The sequence below is a fragment of the Protopterus annectens genome, chromosome 4.part0, assembly GCF_019279795.1.
Source record: "Protopterus annectens isolate FY-2018-M chromosome 4.part0, PAN1.0, whole genome shotgun sequence".
NCBI classification, from domain to species: Eukaryota; Metazoa; Chordata; order Ceratodontiformes; family Protopteridae; genus Protopterus; species Protopterus annectens.
The window spans coordinates 613850295-613866312 of record NC_056733.1 but is presented as its reverse complement, the minus strand read 5'-3'; the positions used below and the strand labels follow the sequence as shown (position 1 = coordinate 613866312).

General features: G+C 42.6%; 1 protein-coding gene across 1 annotated transcript in view; it reads left to right on the top strand.

The window, feature by feature from the left end:
• Positions 1-16018, top strand: part of DDX55 (DEAD-box helicase 55) — a 584207-nt gene that overhangs the window by 336081 nt on the left and 232108 nt on the right. The window contains exons 9-10 of the mRNA XM_044068554.1: positions 12944-13075; positions 14241-14333. Coding sequence (XP_043924489.1) covers positions 12944-13075; positions 14241-14333 — 225 coding nt within the window. The remainder of the gene's footprint in view (positions 1-12943; positions 13076-14240; positions 14334-16018) is intronic.

Here is a 16018-nt window from a genome sequence, read left to right as displayed (position 1 = left end):
AATTTTTGTGGTGGGCTCAGGAATGTCACCTAAACAAGGGACTCTCTGTGACCCGGCCAGAGGCGAGTCAAATTTTAACGACAGATGCCTCAGACAAAGCTTGGGGAGCTCATCTAAACGGAAAGTGGATACAAGACAAGTGGCCTGTCAGACTACAGCATCTACATATCAACTTGAAGGAGATGTTAGCAGTCCAGTTTGCATTAATAGCTTTCAAGGATCTACTTCTTCCAGGGCAGGTGTTGGTTCTAACAGACAACACAACTGTCATGTGGTACATCAACAAGCAAGGGGGAACACATTCTTATCCTCTATGCAGGCAAGCAATGATTTTGTGGGAGACTGCTCTCAGTTTACAACTAAGTCTTCAAGCAAGGTTTCTGCCAGGAGCACAGAACTCCTTAGCAGATGTGTTAAGCAGACAAATCATGGATCCCCACGAGTGGAAACTGGATCTTCATGTATTTCAGAAATTGACAGTGTCCTGGGGAACTCCAGACATAGATCTGTTCGCTTCTCCACTAAACCATCAGCTGCCAAGGTTTTGCACAAAGAGGTTTCATCCCACAGCCTGGAAAGTGGATGCTCTTTCTTTCAGTTGGAAAAATGTTCATGTGTATGCCTTCCCACCTCTGCCTCTCCTCCCAAAGGTACTTCTGAAGGTCAGACAGGACAAGCCAAGGATGATTTTGATAGCTCCAGATTGGCCTCGGCAGCACTGGTACCCATTACTGAGAAGTCTAGTGCAGAAGCCTCCATGGCCTTTGCCTTTGATTCCACATCTGTTGTCCCAGGAGGACAGTCATTTGCTCAATGTCAAACTTCACTCTCTTCATCTAACAGCCTGGCATATTCTGTTTTAAACCATGGAGGGTCTCAACTTCCACAACAAGTTTTGAATGTGATTTTGGAAGCTAGAAGGCCTAGTACAAGGAAAGTGTACGCAGATAAATGGAAGAGATTTTTGTTTTGGAGTGCATCTAAGGATTTGGATGTTTCTGAGCCTGATTTAAGTGTGGCTCTTCAATATCTTACTGAGTTATTAGACAAAGGTTTGTCCTTCTCTTCTATTAAGATTCATGCTGCAGCAATTTCAGCTCACTACGACTGTGACCCACCATTGTTTTCTCATCCTTTGTTCAAGCAATTTCTTAGAGGGGCAAAGAATATAAGACCCCCAAGGGCTCCTACTCCTGCTTGGGATCTCAATTTTGTGTTGGAGAAACTCACTCTACAACCTTTTGAGCCTGCAGCTACTGCTGAGTTGAAATATTTGTCATGGAAGACTGCTTTTTGTTGGCCATTACCTCTGCAAGAAGGGTTTCTGAATTGCAGGCCCTTATGGCAGTTGAGCCTTTCTTAATTTTCCATAAGGATAGGGTATCTTTACGTACTAATCCTTCCTTTATGCCTAAGGTGGTTTCTAGTGTGGCTTTAAACCAAACTATTCATTTGCCTACTTTTTATGCAAATCCCCAAAATAAAGGGGAAAAGATTTTGCACACTTTAGATGTACACAGGCAGTTGCGATATTATTTGGACAGAACTAAAGGGTTCAGGCAATCTCAGCAGTTATTAGTTTCTTTTGCTTTGTGCTCTCAGGGCAAGCCCGTGTCAAAACAAACTATTTCTAAGTGGATTGGATTTTGCATTGCTTTCTGTTATTCCCATCATGGCAAGGAGATTCCAGCTGGGATTAGGCCTCATTCCACTAGGGCTACTGCCACTTCAACAGCTTTTTGAGGGGTGGCAACTAAGGATATTTTGGAGGCAGCCACTTGGAGTTCAGTGCATACCTTCTCTAGGCATTACCACCTTCCATTGTACTCTAAATCCAGGGCTGGGTTTGCCACTGCTGTGTTGCAGGGCATTCTGGCAGCTCCTGCTTCATTATAATTTAGCCATCCTCCTTACCTCTGCTTTGGGATTCTACCCAAGTGTTAGGACTGCAGCAATGTGAGATGAAGAACATAGTACAGTTTTGTACCTACCATAAATGTAGATGTTCAAGATCCACATTGCTGCAGTCCAATTCTCCCTCCTTCCCTCTGTAGTTTGAGGTGGTTGTGTGGGTTGGGTTATCCATCTGAGGTATATTGTGTTTATTGTATATATTGTATATATTGTACATATTCTTGGTGTTAGGCTGGTTGGTTGTTTAGCTGTTGCCTATGGGTTTTGACCTTTTTCTTTAGGGTTTTCTGACATCTGGGGCAAGAAAAGACTGAGGATATGACGTCGGTCATGCGCATTTGTACCCTGACGTTCTGATGTCAGTCAAGTGCGCCCTGACCGACGTCAGCCTTATACTCTGATATTCGGGCCGACCGAGGGACAGCGGACTACCCAAGTGTTAGGACTGCAGCAATGTGGATCTTCGAACATCTACATTTATGGTAGGTACAAAACTGTACTTTTTTTCAAGTTTTCTATATGGGTGATTTGTCTGGATAGTTGCATAACAAAGGGTCCCATTATATTCAATTTTGAGTCTGATGAAGGAGAAGTATAGATGGAAGTTGACGTTTTACCTGGATGTTATGCCTGTATTCATTACATGTGCAAAATAATCCTAACAGTACTTGAAACATGATGGTCAAAGGCAGATGTCCTTCAAGGATGCATCTGCAGTCCTAACATATGGGTTGTCCTGCCTCAGGCAGCCCTTCGGTCGGCCGGATTCCAAAGTCTGGGACTGGCCTCGGCTGATGTCGCACTTCACCCGACGTCACAGCTGCTGGGGTATAAAGGCATCAGCCGACGCCATTTTCCTCAGTCTTTCTTGCTGCGTGGTGCCCGAAGCAGAAGCTGTTCGCAAGTGCCGGTCGGTCAGATCCAGAGATTTCTACTACCGAAGACTTCTAAAAAGCTAAGTACCCCGTTGGGGACTCTTTCTTGCCTCAGCCGATGTCAGAAAAAGTAAATAATTGTTTAACTTGTGGGAAACAAATAGCTCATAAGGATTTCCACTCTTACTGCCTTCCTTGCTTAGGCCCAGACCACGACGCATCAGCTTGCCTAGCCTGTGCTTCCTTCAACCGACGGACACTTAGACGTCGGTCGGAGTTTGCAGAGGAGTTTTTTGGTCCCGCTTTTGCTTACAAAATGCCATCGGAGACTCCGACTACACAATTAGCTAAAAAGCGCAAGGAAAAGGACCGACACTCGCGGCCCGTGGTTTCGGCTGAAACCACGGTTAGGCCAACTGCGAGTGTCTCGGTTTCGGCCGAAACCGGGTCCTCTGTTTCGGCCGAAACAGAGTCCTCGGTTCTTCCTTCGGCCGAAAGCATGCCTCCGATAGCCGAGGCCTCACAGAGCATGGCTGAATCTGCTACTGAATTTACTGCTACAGAAGCAGGCACCCAGGATTTGTCAGACTCTATTCCTTTAGACATATCTACCCCTGCACGTGGGGCTGCTAGACCCCCTGCTTCTATGTCTATCAAGGCTTTTGCCAGGGCTAAAGCAGCTAAATCTTCTAAGGCCTTACCTGCTAAAACTCCCTCACATAGGCCTACCTCTAGTTCCCAAATACTCAGCCTGGCTGAGGATCTCATTTCTTTGATCAGGGATCCCAACCTCACCCAGACAGGGCCTCTCAGCCCTCCAGATAAGAGGCCTAGGACTGAACCCCGGAACCTGTCTCTACAGACTATTCCTCGGATGACTCAGACATTTCAGACCCTCAGGAAGGCCCATATTCTCCTTATGAGGATTCTGATACAGAAGACTCCATTCCTTCTGCTTCTCCTCCTGAAGAATTTTCTTTTGGGGAAACCTTACATGCTATGAGGGAACACTTCCAATGGCAGGGCCAGGATTTTTCAGATTCAAGGAAAAGGCTAAGGACTTTTTTACACTTACCACAGCATAGGCCTTTAGCCATTCCTCCAGTACTAACAGTCGTTGATGATGCATATAATGATGCCTGTACTGCCCCTGATTCTCTTCCTCCGGCCCCTGCCAAGCCTGACAGATATTACAGGGTCCAGGACACACACTACCATTTGTATAAGGCTCCTGTTGCAGACCCTGAAACCATTTCACAGGGCCCTAAAGGTGTGGCAGCTGCTTCTGCCAAAAACCCTCTTCCCTCTGAAAGGGAATCTAGAGCATTAGAGAGATGGGGTAAAAAGGTTTATACTTCTGCTACTCTTTCGGCCAGGGCCTTAAACTTTCAATTTCACATGATTCAGTACCAGGAATTTTTGTTAGACCAGCTAAATAAAAAACTGTTCTCTCCTGAACCTATAGACCGCAAGTCCCTTCAGGATTTGGTACATAACTCTCAGCAGGTCAGTAACCATTTCTTAAAATGTGGCTATGATGCACTGGAGGCTTCCTTTAGATCAGCTATGACTGGAACAGTGATTCGAAGGCATGCCTGGTTAAAAGAACAATCCTTACCAGACCACGTTAAGTCAAAACTCCTAGATGCTCCCATGGAGAAACAAAGTTTGTTTGGCTCCCCTGCACAGGAGGTTCTAAAGAAGGTGGAAGAAAAAGCAAAATCTGTCCAAACAGTCAAGGATTTCTTACAGGTCCAACCTCCGAGGTTTAGCAGAAATTGGCCTTCGAAGAATTGGTCCTTTCCAGACAGCTCCAGAGCACAGAGAGGCAGAAATAGACGCCCAAGAGGCAGAGGTCAATCTAGGGGTGCCTACAGGGGACGTCAGTGGCAACCTACCAACCAGAGAAGTACTGCCACAGATTCAACTACAACCACTTCCACAGGGCAGACACAATGACTTGGCTCTGGATCCGCCTACCAGGGAACAACTGGAAGCTCCCTTGGGCGGAAAGCTAGCCTTATTTTCCGACAACTGGCATTACATTTCAGGAGACAAATGGACTTTACAAACAATAGACAAGGGCTGCAGGTTTCACTTCCACACTCTACCAAAAAAGGGGGGAATGCCAAACCTACCACCAAGCCAAAAAACAGACTCTCTAAGACAAATCAACAACTTACTAAGGATGAGAGCTATAGAAAAGGTGCCACCTATGGAACAAGGCCAAGGATTTTACTCCAGGCTTTTCCTTGTACCAAGAAAAGAAAATCAATGGAGACCTATTCTCAACTTGTCCGCACTGAACACATACCTCATTGTTCCAAAATTCAAAATGCTGACCCTCCAGCAGCTTCTTCCCATGCTGGGCAAGGAGTCTTGGCTGGTGACTCTAGATCTCAAGGAGGCATACGTGCACGTCCCTATACGACCAGATTGCAGAAGATGCCTCAGATTTCTTGCAGGATCAGAGCATTATCAATTCTCAGCATTGCCCTTTGGCTTATCTACTGTGCCCAGAGTATTCACAAAATGCCTGGCATCAGTAATTGCTCATTGCAGGCTTCCGGGAATTCAAATTTACCCATACCTGGACGACTGCCTAATACAAGCGGACAACAAGGCAAAATTAACAAAAGATTTGGAAAATGTCATACAACTGTTGCAAGCCTTGGGATACACAGTCAACATGCAAAAGTCAAGACTAGTACCATCCCAAAGGATAACATTCTTGGGTGCAGAACTGGACACATCAACTCAGATGGCTTTTCTCACAGAAGAAAAACAAAAGCAACTACCAGTCTACTTCATGACATTAACAAAACAAACTCAGCTTACGGCAAGGAAAGTCCTGCAAGCCCTGGGTTACATGGCATCCTGCATAATATTGATTCCGCATGCCAGGCTGCATATGAGAAAGTTACAATGGTACCTAAGGAATGTATGGTCTCAACACAAGCACAGTCTAGAAGCCCAGATTCCAATAATTCCATGCCTGAAGCAAGAATTCCTGTGGTGGGCTCAGGCCTGTCAGTTGAACAGAGGATTGCCTTTCCACAAACCTCATCCAAGCCAGACCATCACCACGGACGCCTCAGACCTAGGCTGGGGGGCACACATGGTGGACAAATGTATACAAGGCCTATGGACCCAAGACCAGCTGAATCTACACACAAATCTAAAGGAGATGCTGGCAGTGAAACATGCGATCCAGGCATTCAGACCACTCCTTCAACAGGGTCATCTGCTGATAAGGACGGACAATACCACAGTCATGTGGTACATCAACAAACAGGGAGGTACACACTCATATCCTCTATGCCGGATGGCAATGGACCTGTGGAATGTGGCCCTGAATCTCAACATTCAACTTCAGGCCAGATTTGTACCAGGAAAAGAAAATTCTCTAGCAGACACCTTAAGCAGAACTACCACGGATGCTCACGAATGGATGCTGCATCCAGATATATTCAAAGCCATAACAAAGAAATGGGGACTACCAGAAATAGACCTGTTTGCCTCCCCACACAACCACCAATTGAAGAAATTCTGCACAAGAGCATACCACCCACTTGCTTGGAGGGTGGACTCCCTTTCCTTCAGCTGGAAAAACCTGACAGCATATGCATTCCCACCTCTTCCTTTGAAGATACCAAGTCCTACTGAAGAGAAGAGAGGATCAGCCAAGGGTAATCCTGATAGCTCCAGACTGGCTGAGGCAGCATTGGTACCCGCTACTGAGAAGCATGTCTCGGACACGCGCATGGCATCTACCTCTATGTCCCTTACTTCTAACACAGAACAACTACACGATCCTACATCCAAACTTGAAAACACTGCAGCTAGCTGCTTGGAATATTGCATAAAACAAAATAACCCAGATTTATCTCAGAGGGTTAAGGACATTATCCTGGAGGCACGCAGACCCTCCACAAGGAAAACTTATTCAGCCAAGTGGAAAAGATACCTCATTTGGAGTGCAGCAAAGGGAGAAAATGTCTCATTGACAAACATAGCACACATCCTGGAATACTTAGCAGAACTGTTCCACAATGGCCTGTCTTACTCCTCCATTAAGATTCATGCATCAGCAATTTCAGCAGAATACAACATGGATCCTCCTGTCTTCTCTCATCCTCTACTCAGGCAGTTCTTGAGAGGAATCAAAAATGTAAAACCTCCAAGGAAACCACCTTTACCTACATGGGAGCTCAACTTTGTGCTGGAAAAGTTAACACTTCCCCCTTTTGAACCAGCAGCAACAGCAGAACTACAGTCCTTGACTTAGAAAATTGCTTTCCTGCTAGCAATCACTTCAGCAAGAAGGGTATCTGAGTTACAGGCATTAATGGCAGTACAACCTTTCCTTATCTTCCATCAGGATAGAGTCTCTCTGAGAACTAACCCTACCTTTATGCCAAAAATGGTCTCCAGAGTTTCATTGAACCAAGCGATTCATTTACCTACATTCTTCCCCAACCCACAGAACAGGGGGGAAAGACTGCTACATACCCTGGATGTGCACAGACAATTACACTACTATCTGGACAGAACTAAGACCAGCAGAAAAACTGACCAGCTTCTGGTAGCATATGCAACAGGAATGCAAGGAAAAGCAATTTCAAAACAGACAATCTCAAAATGGATAGGAAATTGTATTCGATTTTGTTACTCTTTTCATGGAAAGACAACTCCTGAAAATATCAGACCTCATTCCACAAGAGCTACAGCCACCACTACAGCTTTCCTATGAGGAGTGTCTACCAAAGACATTTTAGAAGCTGCTACTTGGAGCTCTGTGCATACATTTGCCAAGCATTATAATCTTCCCTTATACTCTAGATCCCAAGCAGGTTTTGCAACTGCTGTTTTGCAAGGGATCTTAACTACACCATCTTTATCTTAGTGCCTCCTCCCCCAGTTTGGCTATGGTATTCTACCCATATGTTAGGACTGCAGATGCATCCTTGAAGGGCATAGTACAGTTTTGTACCTACCATAAATGTAGATGTCCGATAGGTATGCATCTGCAGTCAGGATTACCCACCCTCCTTCCCCTCTGTGGTATTCCTAGGGTATTTACCCCTCTTTTAGCTAGCTGGGGGAATCTATTATGGTGTATTTGTTTGTATGTATATATATATATATATATATATATATATATATATATATATACATATATATTGTTTGCTCTCTACTGTTTGGAATTATTTGCATTGATCCAAATTTAGCCTTCCTAGAGGGCACCTGGCATCTGGGGCAAGAAACACTGAGGAAAATGGCGTCGGCTGATGCCTTTATACCCCAGCAGCTGTGACGTCGGGTGAAGTGCGACATCAGCCGAGGCCAGTCCCAGACTTTGGAATCCGGCCGACCGAAGGGCTGCCTGAGGCAGGACAACCCATATGTTAGGACTGCAGATGCATACCTATCGGACATCTACATTTATGGTAGGTACAAAACTGTACTATTTCATTGTTTGAAAGTTGATGGGGGGGGTATTAATTATATTGTAGGTGTAGGGGTGTTCTTGTTTCTCAGAGTATAGCAATGCATATCTTAGCATTTAACTTTAGTCCATGGTCCTTACAGCATGCATTTGTGAGTGTTAGGCACTTTTGGAGGATATGTTTTTTTTTTCTGCTGAGCTGATGTCAGCTGTGAGTTTGCAGTCATGAGGAAGCTTAGTTACCCAAAGACCCTTAAAATTATTTTGGGCATCATCGAAGTAGATGCCAAAGTGTAGTGGACCCCTCACTGTACCTCTGGAGGCTCTACTATTATTATTTTTATAGCAAAGTGTGCTACCAACCCTGAATGAGTTCTGCCTGTAAACTAGTTATCAGTCCAGCAAGTTATGTTCATAGGTTGGTATTAGGCTATTGGCCCTAGGGCCTATGCAAGCCTAGCCATAACAATTCCCTAGCTATTTCTTCCCACACTATTTACTTCCCTGGACCCCTGTCTAGCAGGGTGACTAATGTGATCCCCGGGGTGAATTTCCTTTCTCCCATCCAATCATCAAGGTTCCTTTTGAAGAGGGCCAAAGAGGAGCTCTGCTTGACATGTATGGGCAGTCTATTCCAGAGTCTGGGGAGTGTCTGGGTCAGGAGCCTATTCCCCCCAGCATGTTTTGTTTATTGTGATGACAAGATTTAGATCCCTGGAGTGTGTGGCTCTGAGGGATTGGGATTTCTTTAAGTGTAGCATGTCCAACAGCTCTGGTTTGACATGGCCTTGTATGTTAAGCAGAGATTGCCTCGGAGTAGACGATATACGACAGAGTATAGCTGGAGTTTTTTAAGACTATCAGCATAGGGCATCTGCTTTAGGCCTGTGATTCTTTTAGTGAGGTATTTCTGCAGCCTTTCCAGTTGTTGCAGATGTCTTGAGAGGTACATACCAAATGGGGCGCTGCATTCTATAATGGGTCTAATGAGGGATGAGTACAGTGGGACAATGACCTCCTTTTTTCTGGATGAAAAGCCCTTAGTGATGAGGTGTGCCACATAGAAGGATTTGCTGCCTGTTATGGCGATGTGGTTATTGAAGGTGAGACCATTGGCCACCTGTGTCCCTAAGTCTCCTATCACACTTTCGGTGTTTAGTGTACTGCTACCTATGTGATAATTCAAGGGTACATGTTTTTCCCAAAAGGGATAACTATACATTTCTTGGCATTGAGCATGAGCCCATGGCTCTGGCACCAAGCATCTGTTTCTGTAAGGCCCTTTTGTAGAGTATCCACATCATTTGAGGATTCAGTAATGTCTCCCAGTTTGCACTCGTTTGTGAACTTTGTTAGCCAGAGTCCCTTAGTGTTGGCCTGTACTTCAGAGAAGTAGATGCCAAACAAGAGAGGTCCCAGGATGGAACCCTGAGGTACTCCACTTGTCTGGAGCTGGATTTGGAGTCAGCTACTTTTACAGTGTGGGTTCTGTCAGTAAGCCAGTTGGCAACCCATCGAGTGACGTAGGGATTAATGCCCAGTGTTAATGTTTATCTGGGTATTTTTATTTTTTTTAACAGTGCCAAGGTATGGAATAGTGTCAGTGGTCATCACTAAATCCAGGCAGGCAGTGTGCTTAAATTTGCCTCTGTCTAGTGCCTAACCTTCTTAGAGAAATCCATAAGGTTAAGTAGGCAGGCGGTACCTTTCACAAGGCAAAAATTATTTGGATTAAGGGCTTGTAAGATATCAGTATCCCTGTGAGTTCCACAGTTGTACATGACATTATTTTGCAAATGGTACTAGTAAGTCTGGCTGATCTGTGGTACTCTGAGTCGGTAAGCCTTGGGTATGTACTCAGAGAAGAAGCTAAGATCAAATAGGTTTGCGAGGGAGTCCGTGAGGCAGTTTCTTTCTAATAAGGAAACAACTTGCTATGTTGTTTAAACCCACTGAGCTAGTGTTCTTAATTTTGGAGATGGCGTTTTTATTACTTGATCTCAGAGGATGTATGGATACAAAAAGATGGGTATCAAAGCATTGCTGAATGTGCATAAACTTCCATTCTGTCCAGACTGACTCCGAATGCCATTGTTTATATTGCAGTTATTCTGACAGTAAACTTTAAAACCTGGATCTTGTAGCACAAATGTATATTTTAGATTCACGTGGTTCTTGGGTCATTTGGAATGGTACTACCCTGATACTCATTGTTATGTTTCTGTATACATTATGTCTGTTGTCTCCTTTTATCTAACTTTTATCTGTTGATAGTCTGTATATTTTTTTACCGTCTATCTTTCCTAAAAGTGCGTGTTAAAGGACTGATATTTTGACACTGTTTTTATTGAAAATTTTATCAGTATATGTTTTCCTTTATATAGAGTATTCATCCTTGTTCTAATAACAGTAGCTATCATTTTCTGTGGTCTGCAGTTTTAGTTTATGATTTTTTCCCTGGAGATCCACTTCCTTATGTTGTTTTATATAGTAAATATTTCTCATTAATATTAAGACAAAGAAAGACCCTTATTGAGTACCTCATACTGTTCATTACAGAGATCCCAGGAAGATATATTAACCACTAGGCTCATGGAATCTTGCTCTTCACAGCTGGCCCTAGTTCCAGTTGCCCTGACACCTGTGGTCTCTTTCGACCACATCTGTTCTGACTGTGTGCGTGCCCTCTCCCTTGTTGTCTGTTCATTTTCACCAGTTCGGGTGATCATAAACATGTTGGACTTAATATTCTAACCAGTGCGCCATTGTTGAAGTAGAAAAGGCAGACAGTCATTCTAGGAACCCAGAGCACTGGGGTTGAATGCTATTACTTGCCCACTACATTCCAGATAAGCAGTTTTATTTTAACTGCAGAGTGGTAAAGGATAAATTATGAAAATTCAAATTTCAGAGGTGACGTAGTGTGATAGTAAGTAACTTGATCAAAGTCTGATAGTTATAACAGGCACATTCATATTTTAGTAGACTTCAGATTTATTGAGTATAGTGTTGCTTAGATGTTTGGATCCTCTGCCTCTGTATTCTGCTGCCCTCCTTGTTGTTGTAGGCTTGTGGCAGTTTTTGATCATCTGTTATAGCCCTGTTATTCAGCTCCTTTGGGATAATTGAGTTGAACCTGTCACGGCTGATTTCTCAGCTTTGTGTTAACCTCATCTGTCAGGGATTTTGTTTTTGGTGGGGGGGGCTTTCAACACTGGCAGTTTTGTGTTTTGCTGTTCCCATCTGTGTATTTAGTACATGATGGAGGTATAGATACACTTCGGTGTTTTACATCAGGCACCTTCCATGGATAGCCCCAATGTGTCCTGCCTTTAAGCTTGTAGCTGAGAGTAGTCATTTCATAGCACTGCAGAGTTCCTCTCCTCCAAGTAGACATCTGTATTCCAGTTATTAATGCCTACTGTATCCTGAGTAATTCCCCTGTGACCTTTACTTGGAGGACACATGTTCTGGTCCCTTCAAGGAGCTTTACCAGTAATGCTTCTGCACTCCAAACTATTAAGCTGTTATTTTTGTACCAGACCAAGTATGCTCATTAGTGACTTCATTTGCTCTGACAACAGACAGCTTGCAGTGTTATTCATGAGATGTCTGTCCCAAATTATTTGTCTCCTTCTCCTCCTGGCATTTAATTAAATTAACCTGGTTCTGGTGCTAGATTTGTGCATCTCTGTCGAATGCACAGGGACTGACAGAGTGGCTGTAGAGCAGACCTCTTTATCAGTTCAGGAACCCGGCTTCTTGTTATTTTCTACCCTCCCTGCAAATGAACTTAATGATTTTGGCATTACATATGCTTCAGAGTTGAACTCCCCAGTCTGTGCTATTGAACCCATCCTCTAGCTGATAATGGTCTAACACTTATCTCTCATCCGCAGAGAAGGGAAAGCAGTCTTACAGATTCTTAAACCTAACAGTCTGTCTGTTTTAATGACTGAGATTTATCAATGAACCTGAGTAACTGTTTCACTTGGAATCCATTCTGTTCCACTCCAGCAGGAGAAGGGGGAAACAGGATATTGTTAAGCCAGTTGTTTACAGATGCTTTTGTTATGTAGTGTCCATGAATAACAGCTCAGAAGTGCAGGATCCACAGTTGCATGTCCTGCGGGTAAAAAATGAAGTGATGCAGATTAGATTAGAGAATGTAGCGAATATCAAAACTCACTTAATGCTGTTAAAGTGCTGTTGCATGGAGGTGTCATACCCCACCCCCTGCACCTCTGACATGAGAATTGCACTCATCATACATCACTACTGAGACTGCAGCATCTTGGAGTAAGAGGATTGCTTCAGTCAGGGTATTGCAACTTTAGCTTTGTAATGTGTTTACCTTTTTCTCACTGTTGGTCTCTGCTGTGAGGATTGCAGTTGTGATCTTCAGAATGTTGTCAAAGTCCCTGAATAATAATGCATTGATTGAGTCCGTTGAACTAGTATCACATTTGAATGCTGCCATTCTTTGGGAGTATATTGTCTGTTTGTGACATTTACTTTCTTTTTTAATTATTTTGCTACCAGGAAACTTTTTTTCTAATGTTTTAACATACTGACAGCTTAAATCATTTTATAACTTTATTCTGAAGTGCAGATTGTTTTGAGGATTTACTGTAGTTATGCAAGCCTGCCTAGAAAATGTAAAACACTTTACATGAAAGCTGTCCCAACTTGGTGTGTTTTGTAGCACCTGCGCTTCTGTGGAATATTTTGGGAAAGCTCTTGAAGCCTTTGTTAAGAACACAAGGATAATGTGCATCCATGGAAAGATGAAGCACAAACGCAACAAGATTTTCTCTGAATTCCGACAACTGAAAAGGTAGGCTTTTTTTTCAGAAGGCAAAACGTAACCAATATTTGGTATGGTATGGCAGGTTTTCTGTGTAGAATTGGTGCAGTGTTCTTCTTAGTAATGTGTTTAGTTCAATAGCTTATCATTGGTGCCTCAGTAAGCGTGTGTAGCCATGATGCTGGTAATGGAAATTCAAGCATAAGCACGGTTTGAAATGTGCAGGGTAAATAGATTGCCATGTCTTAGAGTGTATGAGGCCATGTTCCTCAAACATGCTCAAACTTTTTTTTTTTTTAAGTGGGGCAGGGGCAGAGGCTGAAGATCCACTGTGGTCACACTACCATTGACATGCTTAGTGGTCCTCTTAGGTAGTTATTTAAAGATGGATGTTTCCATAGCGACTATCCATGTGACCATGCTTTCATTGTTTCACTCAAATTTTGCTAATATTGTGGTCTTCATCAAGTTCATCTGTATTACTGAAGGGTTAAAATAATGATTGTCCAACCCATTGTTCATGGAAGATTATTCTGAGTATCAATTCAATGATAGCAGGCACAACACTTCAAAGGAGTGACTAAGCCTTAACAGCCATGTAAGTTGAAGTGTTAATTTTTCATCTTTTGACATGTACATTTCTGGAACTTTTATGATAACCACTCCTTTGAACAGAAGCAGGCTACTTGGGCCATTTGCAGGTGTAGCAATTTCATAGCATTGAAGTAAAACCCACTGTTATTAAAACTAACAGTCACTGTGATTGATACAGCTTTCTTAAATGTATCTGTACCTGGATGCACTGAAATGCACTCCTCCACCCTTCACCTGTGGCTTTTTTTTTGTCTACCCTTTTTTATAAATCTATGGGCTGATGTAATTTATTTCTCCATGTTTAGTAGCAAGCACTGGCTGCTCTGGGTATTTCTGTTCTTCCTGGGAATCCCTAGTTGTGGATGAGCCACTAATTATCACAACCAAACTGGTTGAGGGTTCCCATGATGTGTGGGAGTGAGTCACTTGTCTAGGTTTAGATGCAGTGTGTCTTGATATTCAAATTTAGACACCTTCTGCCATCACTGCCACCACAAATGTAGCTTGCATTGGCTGTGGAGGAGAAATGCTGGTGAAATTTTAAAAAGCAGTTCTGGTCTAAAGTTTTAAATGTTCACTTAATTTTGTTTATTTTATGTAGTGGCATATTGGTTTGCACTGATGTGATGGCTCGAGGTATAGACATTCCAGAAGTAAACTGGGTTTTGCAGTTTGATCCCCCAAGCAGTGCCAGGTATGTTTAAGCTTTCATTTTAGCTACACAGTTAATGTTTTAGTTAATTCCTTTATGAATCCAGCAGTGGAAATTAAATTATTAGATGTGACTATAGTTGCTTACTGTAGCATTTCCTTAACAATGTCTCTCCTTCTTTGCTTCTTATAAGTGTTTCTGTGTGTTAATGTTGTGCTGGATCTATCTTCTTGAAGCTGGGATAGGCCTCTTGGGTTTCATTGCTGTACCATCAGCACTGAAAATGACTGTGACATCCCATGTTACTAACCTGGCAATTAGTGAGCTGCTTTCCCCCATAGCAACACTGATGATAGTCTGTTGACGGTGACAATGGGAGGTGTGTAGTTCTACCGTTTGTACTTGCAGCTTCATTGTAATCCTTAATTGAGTTTTCAGTCCATTGCATTTGGTGGCTCTTGGCAAGTTATTGCTAAGCAATGGATCATGGCCTCCTGGTTGACAGAGAACTGTGGAAGGCAGCAAATCAGTGACAAAATTCCTGCTGAAAATATATGGCATTTGTTTGGTAGTGGAGTAATTACCATTATTTAAAAAAATGTTTCCTTACTGATCACTTGTTTAAAATGGAGAACAATTGTTTTGGGTTTAACTTGCTTTTAATGTGAAGTCCCGCTGAATGTTTTATCTTTTGTTTAGTCTCTTTGCACGTATTGTTATCTACCATGACAGAAGCCACTTCAATATGTACTCCTAAAGACTTCATCTTGTGTCCCTATAAATATGGGTACTACTAAACAAATTCATGTGTGGGTACGTAATCTGTAGCTATAGCCTTTTTCTCCTTATTAGTCTTGTATGCTGAAAAGACTTGAAACTGTCCGAAAATGTTCCACAACATTGAGATGTCCTTTTTTAGACTTATAAAGTACAGTAATCCTTGCACGTCTGAGACCTTTTTTTTGCCACTGGCTCAAAATATAAAGCAAATAACCAAAGTGAAAGATTACACTCCTGCCTGGTTCTTCTGTTCAAACCCAACTTATTAGAGAGGAACTTTAGTTCTTGTCCCCAGTCCTTCACGTATTCTCCTAATTAGCCTTGTTATTGTATCAGATAATGCAAATGCTTCTATTGTTGTACTCATAAAAATCCCAGCTTACTTTATTGAATCCTTTCTGTGTGAATCAAGACCCACTAACAACAGTGGTATTATCTTACATTCTGCTTCTCTGTGGATCATCATGGTTTCATTAGTGTTGTCAAATGTTTGCTTCCCCTAAACCACATTTTTACATCTCTATCAATTTTGGTAATGCCTATGACATTCATTTAGCACTTATAGACATAAACATTTTATAATTATGGTTTAAAATTTAAATGGTACTATATGAAGCTGGGTCTAATGGGTCTTTACTGTCTTTAGGTAGTACAGATTTTGTTCCAAGATGCTGTTGCTCTTAAAATGCTGTTAAATGAAATCTTTCAGATCTTTATCAAGCTTCCACAGGAATACTATCTCTGTTCCTAGAGATTTTCCTGAAGATCCCATATACAAGGCAACAACAGTGGACTATCACTTGATGTTAAGGCATGCTTATGGACAGACTTTCCCACAAACCAAACTGTAGCACTGAAACAACATCAGGAATGTGTTATTAACCACAGTTGAGCGCTTTTATTCCTGTTTTAGGAACTTCATCAGAACTAAGAATTGATGCATTTCA